The sequence below is a fragment of the Ornithorhynchus anatinus genome, chromosome 7 (genome assembly GCF_004115215.2).
Source record: "Ornithorhynchus anatinus isolate Pmale09 chromosome 7, mOrnAna1.pri.v4, whole genome shotgun sequence".
Taxonomy (NCBI): Eukaryota; Metazoa; Chordata; class Mammalia; order Monotremata; family Ornithorhynchidae; genus Ornithorhynchus; species Ornithorhynchus anatinus.
Window position 1 is genome coordinate 4,666,615 of NC_041734.1, and position 13,649 is coordinate 4,680,263.

The 13,649-nt window shown below is 42.5% G+C and overlaps 1 protein-coding gene across 4 annotated transcripts in view; it reads left to right on the top strand.

The window, feature by feature from the left end:
* The window catches only part of PDE7A (phosphodiesterase 7A), an 86,672-nt gene that overhangs the window by 37,014 nt on the left and 36,009 nt on the right, over nt 1–13,649 (top strand). For all 4 annotated transcript variants that reach the window (XM_029069905.2, XM_007667029.3, XM_029069907.2 and 1 more), the window contains exon 2: nt 7,710–7,770. In XM_029069905.2, the coding sequence (XP_028925738.1) occupies nt 7,710–7,770 (61 nt within the window). The remainder of the gene's footprint in view (nt 1–7,709; nt 7,771–13,649) is intronic.

Here is a 13,649-nt window from a genome sequence, read left to right on the forward strand (position 1 = left end):
TGGTTTTGTTTAATCGTGAACTAACATTAGTGACCATAATACCAAACTAATACAATCTTCGAACAGGATTTCAGGCTTCTGCAATTAATGTCCCTTTTAGTTTTGGTTTTGTACTATCTTTGCTAAATCCCGGCCACATTCAGAATAAGAAATTTGATGAACTGCGAGGTCAGTATTCAGTAAAGTGAGTTTTTTTTTATTTGGACATTTAGGCCCAGATATTGCCATTTGGAGGCAGATCCCTATTTTAGTGATGAGGAAATAGATCTCAATAATTATGCTATTAAAATTATTGTGGTGAGTGACTCTTCCCAAAATGTTTCGTATGAGTCCTTTTCCCTTATGGTGTTGACTAATTAGGCTAAGAATGACAAAATTTGATCATGCAGTGAATACTTTTAGAATATCAGAAAATAAAATGCTGTTGTGAAAAGCAGCTCAGCCTGCAACCTTAAAAGTTAATGAGAAATAGCTTCAAGAATATCTATTTTAAAGGTAGATTTTATCACTGAAGGTAGATTTTATCACTGAAGTGTTTGCATTTAAGACAATAATCTTGTATCACCATGTTGTGAAAGAAAGTTAATGCATTAGAATGAAGGATATGCAGTTCTAAAATTTCATTTTGTTGGCTTGGTAGCTAATATTGCTTACTTTTCTGGAAGTACATTTTTTAAGGGACTTTCTAAGTGACCAGTGTATGAAGGTCAAGGTAATGTTAATAGAAAGTTAGTTGTCTAAATGGCAACTTGTAGAGTGTGTATGTATTTCCTTGTAGATAAAAGATGCTTGTGTGCGTATGTTTACTTAAAAAAATTAAGCGCTTAATTTGTGCCAGGCACTGTGTTAAGTACTGGGGTAGAAACAAGATAATCAGGTTGGGTACAAACCTGTCTCATAGGGGGCTCACAGTCATAATCCCCATTTTGCAGATGGGTATTCGAGGCGTGGAGTAGTGAAGTGACTTGCCCAAGGTCACACATCAGACAAGTGGCAGAGCCGGGATCAAAGCCTAGGTCCTTCTGGCTCCCCTCCTGCGCTCTATCCACTAGACGACGTGTGTATGCTTACCTTTATAGCTCACTTGCTTGGCCTCAAAAAGGGAAAAATTTCACCTCTGAGATTTAATTGGCAGGATTTCATTTATTTTTTAGAAACCATTTACTTTTATGTGGGGTGTTGTGAAAGATAAATTTTGTGTGTTTGTGTATGTGTGCTTAGCGATCAAGTTTTCTTTGTTAATTTAGGAAAGATTTTTACGTTTAAAATGTCTAGTTTGGTTTAAATTTTCAATCCGCTTTCATATGTGGCCCCATTTTTCAAGGAATTTTTTAATTGCGGTATTAATTTATTGCAGCGTGAATTTAATAAAGTGCAGCGGTGTCCGAACTTTGGCAAAGATCCCAGTTTTGCTGTGGTTAAACTTTGTTTCCATTTCAGTCCCACAGCCAGGACTTCTTTGTTCTTTCTTCAGACCTACAAACTGTATTTCCCTTTGTGCCCCCCTCCTTTCTTTTTTAATATTGTATCCCCACTCTCTGCACTCTTCCCTTTCAGCGTAGCTCATTTTACTACATTGCACCCTTAGATAGCATTCTCTGATCTTTAGCCCCCAGAATCCAAAATGAGCTCGAGAATCTGCTTAATGCTTCCTTGGACTGGGTTTTGGGGCCCTGCTTAAGTAAAACATTCATGTAAGACTACTTGAAGAAGCATATGTGAAATTACTTGAAGTAGCCTGGCTTCAAGAACAATCATTATTCACAATTTCTCTTTCAGTACTCCCAGGGACTTTATTTTAGCAGTGTCTGGAGTCTAGACGATTTGTTCCGTGGCTCAGGTCTTCGGTTTCTGGTGTTAGGTGAGGCGATTTGTATTTCCAGAGGAGCTCTTTGGACTGATTTCTGAAGTAAAATCTACTTAAGAAGAGGATGATTCATGTGGTTTCGAAGGGGCAGAGGAAAGCACCACTTCCACTTTGCCTGAAGTAGCTACTGTAGGGTTCAAGTCCTTGTTAAATTTGGGGCGGGGTCCTACGGGAACCTCTAGTTTAGTTTGTTCAGTAGCTGCAAGTAATTTTTGATTAGCTTATCCCTGCCTACATCTGACCTAGACTAATTTACTTTACGAGCTGTTCCTGGTATGGAAAGTCAGGGGTAAGGAAATCATTCAGTAGTGTGCCTTCATTGGAGAGCAGAGAATGTGGCTAAAACAACTAAGGGTGTGTTTTTTCACTGTAGCTGTGACTGAGAGTTTCATTAAAATCCTGCTTTGCCAACAAAAATAGAGATGACCAATTATTTTTCTTTATGTGTAGACCATTTAATAGCAATAGTTTTTTTTCCCCAAGTCAAGCATTTTTAAAAATCTGCCAATAGGTACATATATTATAGCCCACTATAATTTTGGAGCACTCTTTCTGCAATCTGGATTGTGATTTAAACAGAGACATCATTTCCACAGTTATTACAGTGAGGGATGGTCGTTTTTATAAAATGAGGGGCCTTTTGTGATTTTTCTGTCGAGACTGAACTTGAGGTGTGTTTTATATATCCATCTCAGTTTGATGTCATGCATGATTTACTGTTGTTTGGGGAGGTCCTAGTAGACAAGTTGAAATTAATTTATGAAGCCACTGTCAGGTTTTTAATTTCAGTACTAGTTGACTTGATAAAAATGTGGCTTTTTGCAATGAATAGACTCAAAGTGGAATAATATGCAACTGTAGTACTCCATTTAAAACAGGTCAGCCTTAATATTAATCATTCACTTTATAAATGTATTTCAGGGTAGAAAGTTGAACATTCTTACAGGATAGAACCAAAAGGAACTTTAAATATAGATTAACCGTATTTGGTTCAAAGGAATACTTTCCATACATGCTTTGTCTTGTAGTATTGGATCTTTCCTGTTATTAATAAGCATGAGGCTGAAACCTAATAATCTTGACCACATTGTGGTAGGGAATGGGAGCAGCAGATACAATTTATTGCTTTTAGCACCAACTGACAAAAGTGGTTTACCCCAGAATAACTGACACGTTTAAAATGAAGTCTGGCATTGGATTACCCGGTCCATTTTGTTTAGTTGAAGTTAATAATAATGATAATAATAATATTACTATGGTATTTGTTAAGCACTTACTCTGTGCCAGGCTCTGTACTAACCTCTGGAGTGGGTGCAACTAAATCAGTGTGGCCACTGTCCCTGTCCAACATAATAATAATAACAATACTTATTAGTATTAAGCACTTACAAGATGCACTGTTCTAAGCTCTGGGGTAGATACAAGATAATCAGGTTGTCCCACATGGGGTTTATGGTCTTAATCCCCATTTTACAGATGAGGTAACTAAGTCGCAAAGAAGTTAAGTAATTTGCTCAAGGTCACACAACAGGCAAGTGCAAGTGGCGGAGGTAGGATTAGAACCCAGGTCCTTCTGTCCTGTGCTCTATCCACTTAGTCCATGCTGCTTCTCAAAAAGTTTATTCATAAAAAGTTGAAACACTTGAAGCAAGATCACAGTATCACAATGTAATAGTATTTGGAATATTGTGTATTTCAGAAGTTGTCGTGGTGCCTTTCTCTTTGTATTTCTGTATCCTGACTTAATTTGACCTTGAAAGAATTCCATTGTTCACAGATGTGAAAATACAAGTCTAAGAAATTCACTTTTGTTTGGGATTTGGAATTGGATAGGTTAGTCATGGAAAGTTCAGGAAGCAAACAGTCTAAATCCTGTTGATACATAACATATCCCCAGACCTTTGGCCTTTATGTGTTTGTAATAAATAAGACCTTTAAACACAAATAAATGCAAGCACAGATGGGTAGATACATTGTAATGAAAGGAATGACTCTCACTTTCGAGTGAATTCTGTTATTGCCAAGCAAAGGAAGGTAACACTTCATAGCAGGTGGAAGGCAAATAATTTTGGTCATCTTCTGAGATAACCATCAAACACTCTTACTCGAGAAGCAGTGTGACCTAGTGCTTAGAGCACAGGCCTGCAAATCAGAAGGACCTGGGTTCTAATGGCAGCTCTGCCTCATGTCTGCTGTGTGACCCGGGGTAAGTCACTTAACTTCTCTGACCCTCAGTTGCCTCATCTGTGAAAGGGGGATTAAGAGTGTGAACTCCATGTGTGACGGGGCCATGTCCAATGCTTAACAGATACTGTAATTATTACACACAGATATATGCACACCAAGAATGGAGGCACAGAAAATAGATGGAACTCTTTCCCAAAAGACCCATTCTCCATTTGGTGTGAGTGGATGAAGAGGAGGAGACAGAGGAAAACAATCTAGGAGGCCCTGGGGCCCTGGGGAGTAGAACAGGCAACCTCTCAGGCATCCAGTGTCCCTTCACTGAGGTTGACGAACTTTTCCACGCAAGGCTTTCTGTGCGGAGTGGCCTGGAGCAGTAGTAGGTACAGAAAACAAATACAATAACAGCTTCCCAACCTCCCCCCGAGGGGTCCGGTAAGAACTGGCCTGCGGTGGGGAGGGGCAGCCACGTCTCGATTGCGGCTTCCCACCTCTGACTCTCTGGTTTTACTGGCACCTACACGATTGATGTCTGTATGATCGGGCCCGGTCAGGCCCTTGGGTTGGATCGCTGTCAAAGTGATAGGGCAGGCGAAGTCTGGAGAGCATGACATCTTCCAGCCTCTAAGTTGAAAGCTCCCTATCGTTATCTGCCAACCCTGTCGTACTCTCCTAAAGGCTTAGTACAGTGCTCTCTGTATCTGCAAGATACAGGTTGGACACAGTCCCTGCCCCCAGGGAGCTCACGGTCTAGGAGGAAGGGACAGCTGGTATTGTATCTCCATTTTAAAGATGAGGAAAACAAGGCACAACAAAGATAAGGTGGATTGCCCATAATCACATCATAGCATTTATTTACAAGTCCTTATGCTCTCCCATTCCCCTATCTGAAATTGACTTTAGTGTCTGCTTCCCTCCAGACTGAATAAGCCCCTTGCGGGCAGGGATCATATTTACCAACTCTGTTGTATTGAATTCTCCCAAGTGCTTAGTACAGAACTCTGCACACAGTAAGTGCTCAGTAAACATCAATGCTTGCTTCTAGACCTCTTGTTCTGGAGCCTAAGAACCACTGTGCCGCTGCACCTCATTAGACTCACTAGCTTTCTTCATATGATTTCCTGTTTTTGCATTTTTTTTAGTCATTGTGCTGCCCAAGACTATATGTAACGCAGTGCTGGCGATATAGATGTTTGGTTTTTCTTTAGACTCATCGCTGGCCTGTGAGGCCTGGCTGATTGGGGGAAGTGATTTACAATCCTATGGGCCTCTAGGGCGCAGTCATCTGCAAACAGTAATTCTTGGAATAGTCATTCAGTCATGAAAAGGCTTCAAGTTTATTGAGTTGAGGGGTAAAGGGGGCAAAGTGTATTCTGTCACCTGCATTCAGTTCTCCATGCAACTTGTAGCTCCCTTGAATTGAATTCCTGCCCAATTGAGGTGGGGGGGAGGGGGGGGATTGGAATGGCAAAGAACCCCCCAGCTCTGAAACAGCCAGCTGGGCCATTGTGAAGTAGTCTCCTATTTTTAATGACCTTTTAGGGCAGCTCAATGTATATATCAATGATTGATTTTTTAAATAACCATAATAATAGTAGTAGTAGTAACATAGCAATATTGGTATTGTTAAGTGCTTACAAGGTGCCAAGCATTGTACTTAATGCTGGGGTAGGTACGAGTTAATCGGTTTTCAGTTCTGGTAACGGTGTCGAGAGGTTTCTTCAGGGCCGATTGGAAGTCTTGGTTTGCTGCCCTGCACTTCTTCTGTATCTGAAATGCTGCAAAGATAATGTCCTCTCTGCCAAACTGTGATCTCAAATCACATTGTAATTCCTGGGTCATTCGATTGGCAACGTTCTCTAGTAGCCTTTCAGATGTGCTCTGAGATCTTGTTGACAGTTGGAAGCTATGAGATGCCTCTGCTGCAATCTAGTCCTTTGTATTTCTTTTTGAATAACAAAAATAAGTTTTGGTACTAAAGTGCTTTCTATGTGCTAAGCGCTGAACCAGGTGCTGGGGTAGATAGAAGGTATTTGGGCAAACACAGTCCCTGCCCCAGACAGAGTTCAAATTCTAAGGAGGAGAGAAACTAGGTCTTGAATCCTCATTTTATAGATGAGGAAACTGGGCACAGAAATGTGAAATGACTTGCCCAGGGTCACACAGCAGGTAAGTGGGAGAGCCAGGATTAAAATCCATGTCCTCTGACTCCCAGGCCAGTGCTCTTTCCACTAGGCCACACTTCTTTTGAAGATGGTAAAAGAGGGCGGTCTCTCTCAGAGCCTGCGGCATCTCCTCTGTGTTTATGTGGAGGAGGAGCTGGGGTTTCGGGAATGTGAGGATGAACATTACCATGGTCCTCTTGGTTTGTCGAGAAGATGCAAAATGAAAATAATTGAGAGCCATTGCTGTAGGAGATCAGCTGCCAATCCTTATTTTCTTGAATTTGAAAAAGGCTTGAGATTGAGTTAAACCTCAAAAGCGGGAGGCAGCGTGGCTTGGTAGAAATTGCTTGGGACTGGAAGTCTGGAGACTTCGAGTGAGTTCCATCTCTGCCACTGGCTTGATGTCTGCCTTTGTCACTTAACCTGTCTGGATCACAGTTTCCTTATTTGGCAAGATGGGGATAAGATGCCTCCTGTCACTCCTTCTAAGATTGTGAGTCCTGTGTGGGTCAGGGAGTATGTCTGATGTAAATCTCTTATATGACACATTTCTTGATAAATGCCATATACTTAACAAATGACATTAAAAACTTAACCTTGAAAACCTAGTCAAACGAAAGAGCACGGGCTTGGGAGTCAGAGGTCGTGGGTTCTAATCCTGGCTCCGCCACTTGTCAGCTGTGTGACTTTGGATAAGTCAGTTGACTTCTCTGTGCCTCGGTTGCCTCATCTGTTAAATGGGGATGAAGACTGTGAGCCCCACGTGGGAGGATTGGATTACCTTGTATCTACCCCAGCGTTTAGAACAGTACTTGGCACATAGTAAGTGCTTAACAAATACCAACATTATTATTCTTGATTCTATTTATCCTTGATTCTATTTTTCCTTGATTCTATTTATCGTGATTATGTTGTCTTGTTTTCTTGATTCTATTTATCGTGATTATGTTGTCTTGTTTTTGTCCATCTGTCTCCCCCGATTAGACTGTAAGCCCGTTATCGGGCAGGAATTGTCTCTGTTGCCAAATTGTACATTCCAAGCGCTGAGTACAGTGCTCTGCACATAGTAAGTGCTCAATAAATACTACTGAATGAAATTTCAAATCCTCCCAACGGCCGAAAAATGGCTCGTCGAGAGGAATGCGTCCGATGACCAAATTTCACTTTTCCTCTCAACAGAAAAGAAAGATGGCTCTACAACAGCCCTATTTTGGTTCATTTTCCTCTTTAGTGTATTGTCAGAATGTTTTGTTTCACATTATAGTAATCACATGTTACTGCACGGTTGTTAGCCTGAAAGAGGAAATGGGTATACTGAAGCTATTGAAGCAGTGGAAGAATTGAAAAACTACTCATTTGTCACTTTAGAGTTAATTGCTTCTCATTGCACAATGAGTAGTGCTCAGATTTTCAAAACTTGTTTTAAAGCATTAATATTGAAGCAGATGAAGTTCTGACCCGTTTGAATAAAATTTTTCTTCTTGTTTTGGCAGCGACGTGGGGCGATTTCTTATGACAGTTCGGATCAGACCGCGCTGTACATTCGTATGCTAGGTAAGCATCACAATTCTTGGTTCTTACTTCCTTAGTTCTTTGGTGGATATTTGCTGGGGTTTGGTTTGAAATTTGGAAACAACCCAACAACTTATTAAATGTATTCAACTATCATGTTATAAGGTCTGTTTTGATTGGGTTTGCTTTGTAAAGCTTTATTTCCAGAATGACTGTTTATTTAAGCAGGGAGAGAGGATGCCAGAGGTGAAGCCCTATATGAAATGATACAGATTTGTCCTTTTTGGGGAAAGTCATTTGTAAGAAATGTCCAGTCTTTCTTGAGTGCTTTTGTAGCATACAGCATGCGAAGTAAGAGGCAAAGAATTTCAGAACTACTAAAATCTGCTAGCTATCAACAAATTTTAGAGAAACTTATCTCAAGCTGTGAATTTCCCAGTTTGTGGTTCCTAACTGTCATTTGAGGAAGTTGTTTTGTGAACGGTAATTGTTATCACTTGGAACTTTAACGCCTTTTCTCCCAGCAATTCTAGAAATAAGTATGCAGGCTGAAGGCTATTATTAAGCATCATTGGCTCCAATCAGGGTGCTAGACAGGCTCAGAAGTAAGCGATTGCTTATAAAAACAGGAATATGTAGTAGCTTTTTTAAAGGAACCAAATAAATAAGAGACTTTTGTCATTGCTGAAGAGTTTTCAGCTGGAGAATGCTTGACTTTCTTCAAAACCTTTTGGTTTCCACCCCAGGATCATACTAGTGATTCAGGCACTTTGGGCAACTGAGTCAATCATGGGCCAGGAGGAACTGTGAAAGAATCAATGAGAGAAAGGAGAAGGAGGGAGAGGGTGACCAGAAGTGAGGTGGTTTACAGGAATAGGTTCCCTGTTCCTCCCTCAGTCCCCTATGGGCACAGTTTCTGTCTCCCTTGAGGGCCCAAGTATACACAGCTAGGTCCTGACAACAGAGATGGATGCCTCTCTTCCTTTTTTGCCTGGCCAAAGGCCCCCACGTCAATTTTCTGATTAGATCTGACTGCCTTGCAATTCTGTCAGCATCTGTAATGTATACTTAAAACAGTAAACTTCACCTGCCCCCTTGAGACTGGTCCAGAGAATATCACTGATATAGGGTGGAGGCCTGCAGTGGCCGGAAACTGTTGGGAGCCTGGTTTGATCTGGTCCATCCTGTGCTCAGAGCGTGGCTCTCTACCCTCCGAGCCTAAGCCCAGGAAGCAAGCCTGGGCTAATTCCCAGCGGCTAGTTGGACATCTGTCTGTATGCAGGAGCCTGGCCCATGTGCTCTAAGAACCACCGCGATGTGCTAGGACTGCCCTCTCATCTGAAGCCCCCAAAGGTAGGGGGGAAATGGGTGAAGGAGAAATCTGACCCGTAATCAAGCCTTGGAACTGCGACAGTCAGACGTAGCCTTCAGCCTCACAGGTCAAACCTTACGGTCTAAACCTCTGCGGAAGGTTGGGGTGAAGGGGCCTCCAGCCACAAGGCTCAAACATTTCCTTGTTGAGGACCCTGAGTGGGCCAGGGTAGGAAGAGTATTCATTGGGTAATTAACTGTGAGTGTGTTTAGGTAGCAGTTTTACTTTCTCAATATTTTTTGATAACTGGTGATCAAACTCTTCCAGGGTTTAAGGTGATTAACAGAACCCTTGCTCAAGAGTCTGGGCTTCTAAAAATGATCAGATTCCAAGATGAAAGATCCTTGCCTTAAACTTCACCTGCCCTGGTCACCAAACTTGATTGTTACATACCCTTATTGACAAGATAATTTTTTTGCTTTCTTTTAGTGGTATTTGTAAAGTGTTTACTATGTGCCAGGCACTGTACTAAACACTGGGGTAGATGCAAGCTAATCAGGTTGGACACAGGCCCTTTCCCATATAGGGCTCACAGACTTAATCCCCGTTTTACAAGTAAGGTAACTGAGGCACAGAGAAGTGAAGTGACTAGCCCAAGGTCACACAGCAGACATGCGCAGAGCCGGGATTAGAACCCGGTCCTTCTTCCTCCCAGGTCCATGCTCTATCCACTAGGCCATACTGCTTCTTGAATTCATGGCAACCTTTTATGAGCATCTAGTTCTAATGAGAGAGTGTAGAAATGCCAAGATCAAATTTTCTGGCAATAAAATTGATTGCCCTTCATGTTTTAAAGCAAATCAGATTTATTAAGTTTTGTTAGACAATGTAATGCTTTTTTCATAAGTAATAGGTCAGAAATGCAGTCACTTATTCTGACTTTGCAAAAAGTCATCTTTTCATTCCTGTAGTAAAGAGAGCCTTCCTCACCAAGTGGAATCAATTATTACATTTCTTTCAATGCCTTCCTTAGAATATGATCCCCACATGGGACAGGGACTGTCTTACCTGATTATTGTGTATCTTCCCCAGTGCTTAGTTCATTGCTTGGCATAGTAAACAGTGTGGCCTAGTGGAAGAAGTATGGGACTAGGGAGTCAGAGGACCTGGGTTCTAATCTCAGCTCCACCACTTTCCTGCTCTGTGCCCTCGGGCAAATCACTTAACTTTTCTGTGCCTCAGTTCCCTCATCTGCAAAACGGGGATTCAGTGCCTCTTTGCCGTCTGACTTGAGTCCCATTTGGAACCTGATTATCTTGACTATACCCCAGCACATATAGTATAGTGCTTGGCACAAGGAAAGTGTTTAATAAATACTGCAATTACTAAGTGCTTAAAAATATCATCATCATCATCACCCTATGGCTGTGTGAAAATAAAGGAGCTTCTGCCTTCCTTCAGCTGTCACAAAAGTGAAAAACATGATTTTTTTCTAACTGAAGAAAACCAATCTCTTGAGAAGGGGTAAAATGCCAGTTAAATTTAGAATTTGAACTTCTAAGGAATTCGGTTCTAATTTTGCACCGGGAGATGTCAGTTTTTGATTGCATTGTCTGCTTGATGAGTGAGTGTGGGTTTTATATTCTTCATCAGAAATAAAGGTCAGTTTGTCTCCTCCCTCTTTTTGAAGGGCTACGTAATGGCCGAAGTCTGTAAGGACCAAAGACCTGGGGGCTGGGTGGGAGATGGTGGGGAATGGAGGATGACCATTGGGGTGCCATTTTCCTGCTAAGTGTACCCCCACAATCCTGTGGGAGACCAAGAGACCCGAACTGGAGGGGTTTTGAGAAGCCCCATGTGTTCAGAAATTTCAGGGCTCACATGATTTCCAGGGCCCACAGTATGTAGTTCTGGTCCCCCGGAGTAGCAGAGTTTATATTCCCGGGATCCAGTTCATCACTGTGTTGTTCTGGGCATTTACCTACCTCTGAAAAAAAGAAATGCAAGAGTAGTATGAGCTTAGTGCACACAGTATGTGCTCAGTAACTATATTTGATTGCAGTACACTGAGGTGTTTACAATTAAGAGGCTGTACAGGTTTAAGGGGAAGGTCAAGAAGTCTTTGCTTGAGCCAGAAATTTAAGTGTTTCAGATGGGCCTTGGTGTGCAGGAGGTGAGGAGGTGGGTGGGAAAGGAGGCTTCTGGGACATGTTGGCCAACAAGAACGCAGTATTACTGACTTGGGTTTCCATCCTGCAGGTTCTTGACCTGAGGCTTCATAGCTGCACAGACCCAAGTGGCCATGCAGTAGTGGGTAAATTGATTGCAGCAGCAGCAGGTCCCGGGCCTGGGTCAAAGGAATTGGTTAAAGTGTTTTTACAGTGGCCGCACCACCAAGATTTAATACAGAAAAGGTGAAAGTAGATACACGCCCCGAAGGCTGGGAGGAGCTGTTTGAGAGAGATGAGCAATGGATCCCCAGTCAGAAGGCTCTAGAAGATTGTCAAGTTTCCAAGCCACGGTGGCATTTGAATAAAAGGAAGAGGGAGAAAGGTCATGAAACTGGAGGTTATCACACTCCTGCAGGAAGCAGTGGGAAGTCCCATGCAGGAAGAGGTGGTTGGTGGGTTTTGATACATTTATTTGGTGAGCCAAGTGAAAGCGGAACAAAGAGGCAAAACCACGATTATTTTGCAGGACCTTCACTGAGGGAGGAAAATTCTGGCAGTGTTTTAGATGGCTAATTACTAAAGCTAATTGGGACTGAGAAAAGTCAAATAAATGATATTTGACTAGGTAAAACCAATTTTATCCAGCTTTGTCTCTTAAGGTGTCCGTCTGATTTTATGTTTATCCATCAGAACCTTTGCTCCGCTGGCCAACTGAAATAGCTGATAGTCAGTTGACATACTAGATGGTTGGTTGCTTGCTTAATTAGCTTGCTATCTTAATCAGAGAAGCAGTATGGTCTCGTGGATAGAGCACAGGCCTGGGAGTCAGGAGGACCTGGGCTCTAATCCTGGCTATGTCTCTTGTCAGCAGTGTGACTTTGGGCAAGTCACTTAACTTGTCTCTGCCTCAATTACCTCATCTGTCAAATGGGAATTAAAACTGTGAGCCCCATGTGGGGCAGGGACTGTGTCCAACCTGATCAGCTTGTATCTATCTACCCCAGTGTTTAGGACAGTGCCTGGCTTACTGTAAGTGCTTAACAGATACCATAAAAAAAAAACTTGGGCCAATCAGTGGTATTCAATGGTATTTATTGAGTGTCCCGCCTCCTGTGTGCAAAGCACTGAACTAAACCCTGGGAAAGAATACAGAAAAGGATAAATGAGGCTCAGTTCCTCACACTTAGAGGGCTTACAGTCCGAAGAGGTCACTAGGAGGGTGCCTGCAGCACACGAAGACAAAATAGCATAAGACGAGAACAATGATAAACACAATAAGAGCTCCAGAACACTGAGATGAAAAGAGTTGTTTTCAGATTCCTTTCTGGTTAGGGGGCTGAGTGCTCTGTTGACTACAAGTACCCACCCTAACAGTGTGCAGTCGGACTATTCTTTTAACATCTCCAACACCACCTCCCTTCTGTTCTGGAGACCTTCAAGGCCATGTCTTCCTATAACATCCCAAATTATTGCATGCTAATGTCAACATTAACCTTTTTCATCCACCCATGTCACAGTTATCTCTTGCCTGGATTGTGTGGTGTGAATTTCAAGTTGGTCTGTTGGTACTTTAAACAAGTGCCAATCAGAACTGCAGTTTGAGATCCAATTGAAATCACTGAGTCTTTTGCAGATAATCCCAGGATGTGTGTAAACAGTTCTTCCCAAGCAGTCTCATGGTTTGTCCTAGGAGAGCTTAAAGCATGATGTACTTTTTGGTTTCTTTACCTTAATTCCTTATGGCGGTGGATCAGTGTGTGGTGCTTTCTGGAGACCTGGCTGCACACAGAGTAACTGCATTCTAGCAGAATCACTCTGCAGAGTGTCCTAGCCTATGTCCCACAAGTAAGGGGTGAAGGAGGCTTCTTGGAGATCACAGATGACCTTGGGCCAGGACTTGGGTGGGACTCAGGGAAGCTGCTCTGGCTGGAGCCTCTTGGGATGGGCCTGAAGGCCCTGAACAGTGGAGGTGCCTAACCCGCCTGTGGATGTTTCATGTGGCTCGCCAACTGATGGCCCACTGACAATTAAAGAAGGAGACTGGCCACCCTGGGGAGGGGCTGGTAATTCATCTTCCCAGCCTTGGTTTACTCTGGTTCTGGTCTTCCAGAGTTGTTTCCTAGTTTACTCTGTTTTATTACTTTTATGTTCTATTGCATATGGATAATCACAGTTCTGCTAGAACGCGTCTTTACATGACACATTTTGGATAGAAGGCAGCGGCAGAATTGGGGGATGTTCTCACAACATGAGCCCGTCTAGACGTGGTGAGATGTGATGTTAGAAGAAGAAAGTCTGTGAGTGTGTAGCATCAGATGTGGATTGAGCACGACAAAATGACTCGTCCTTTATGTGGGGCTCTGCAAGCACTTAACCCCCATGGAGTAGGAAGGCCTAGGCTCATTTTTCATTCTTGGATTAATCTTAGAATTGCTTTG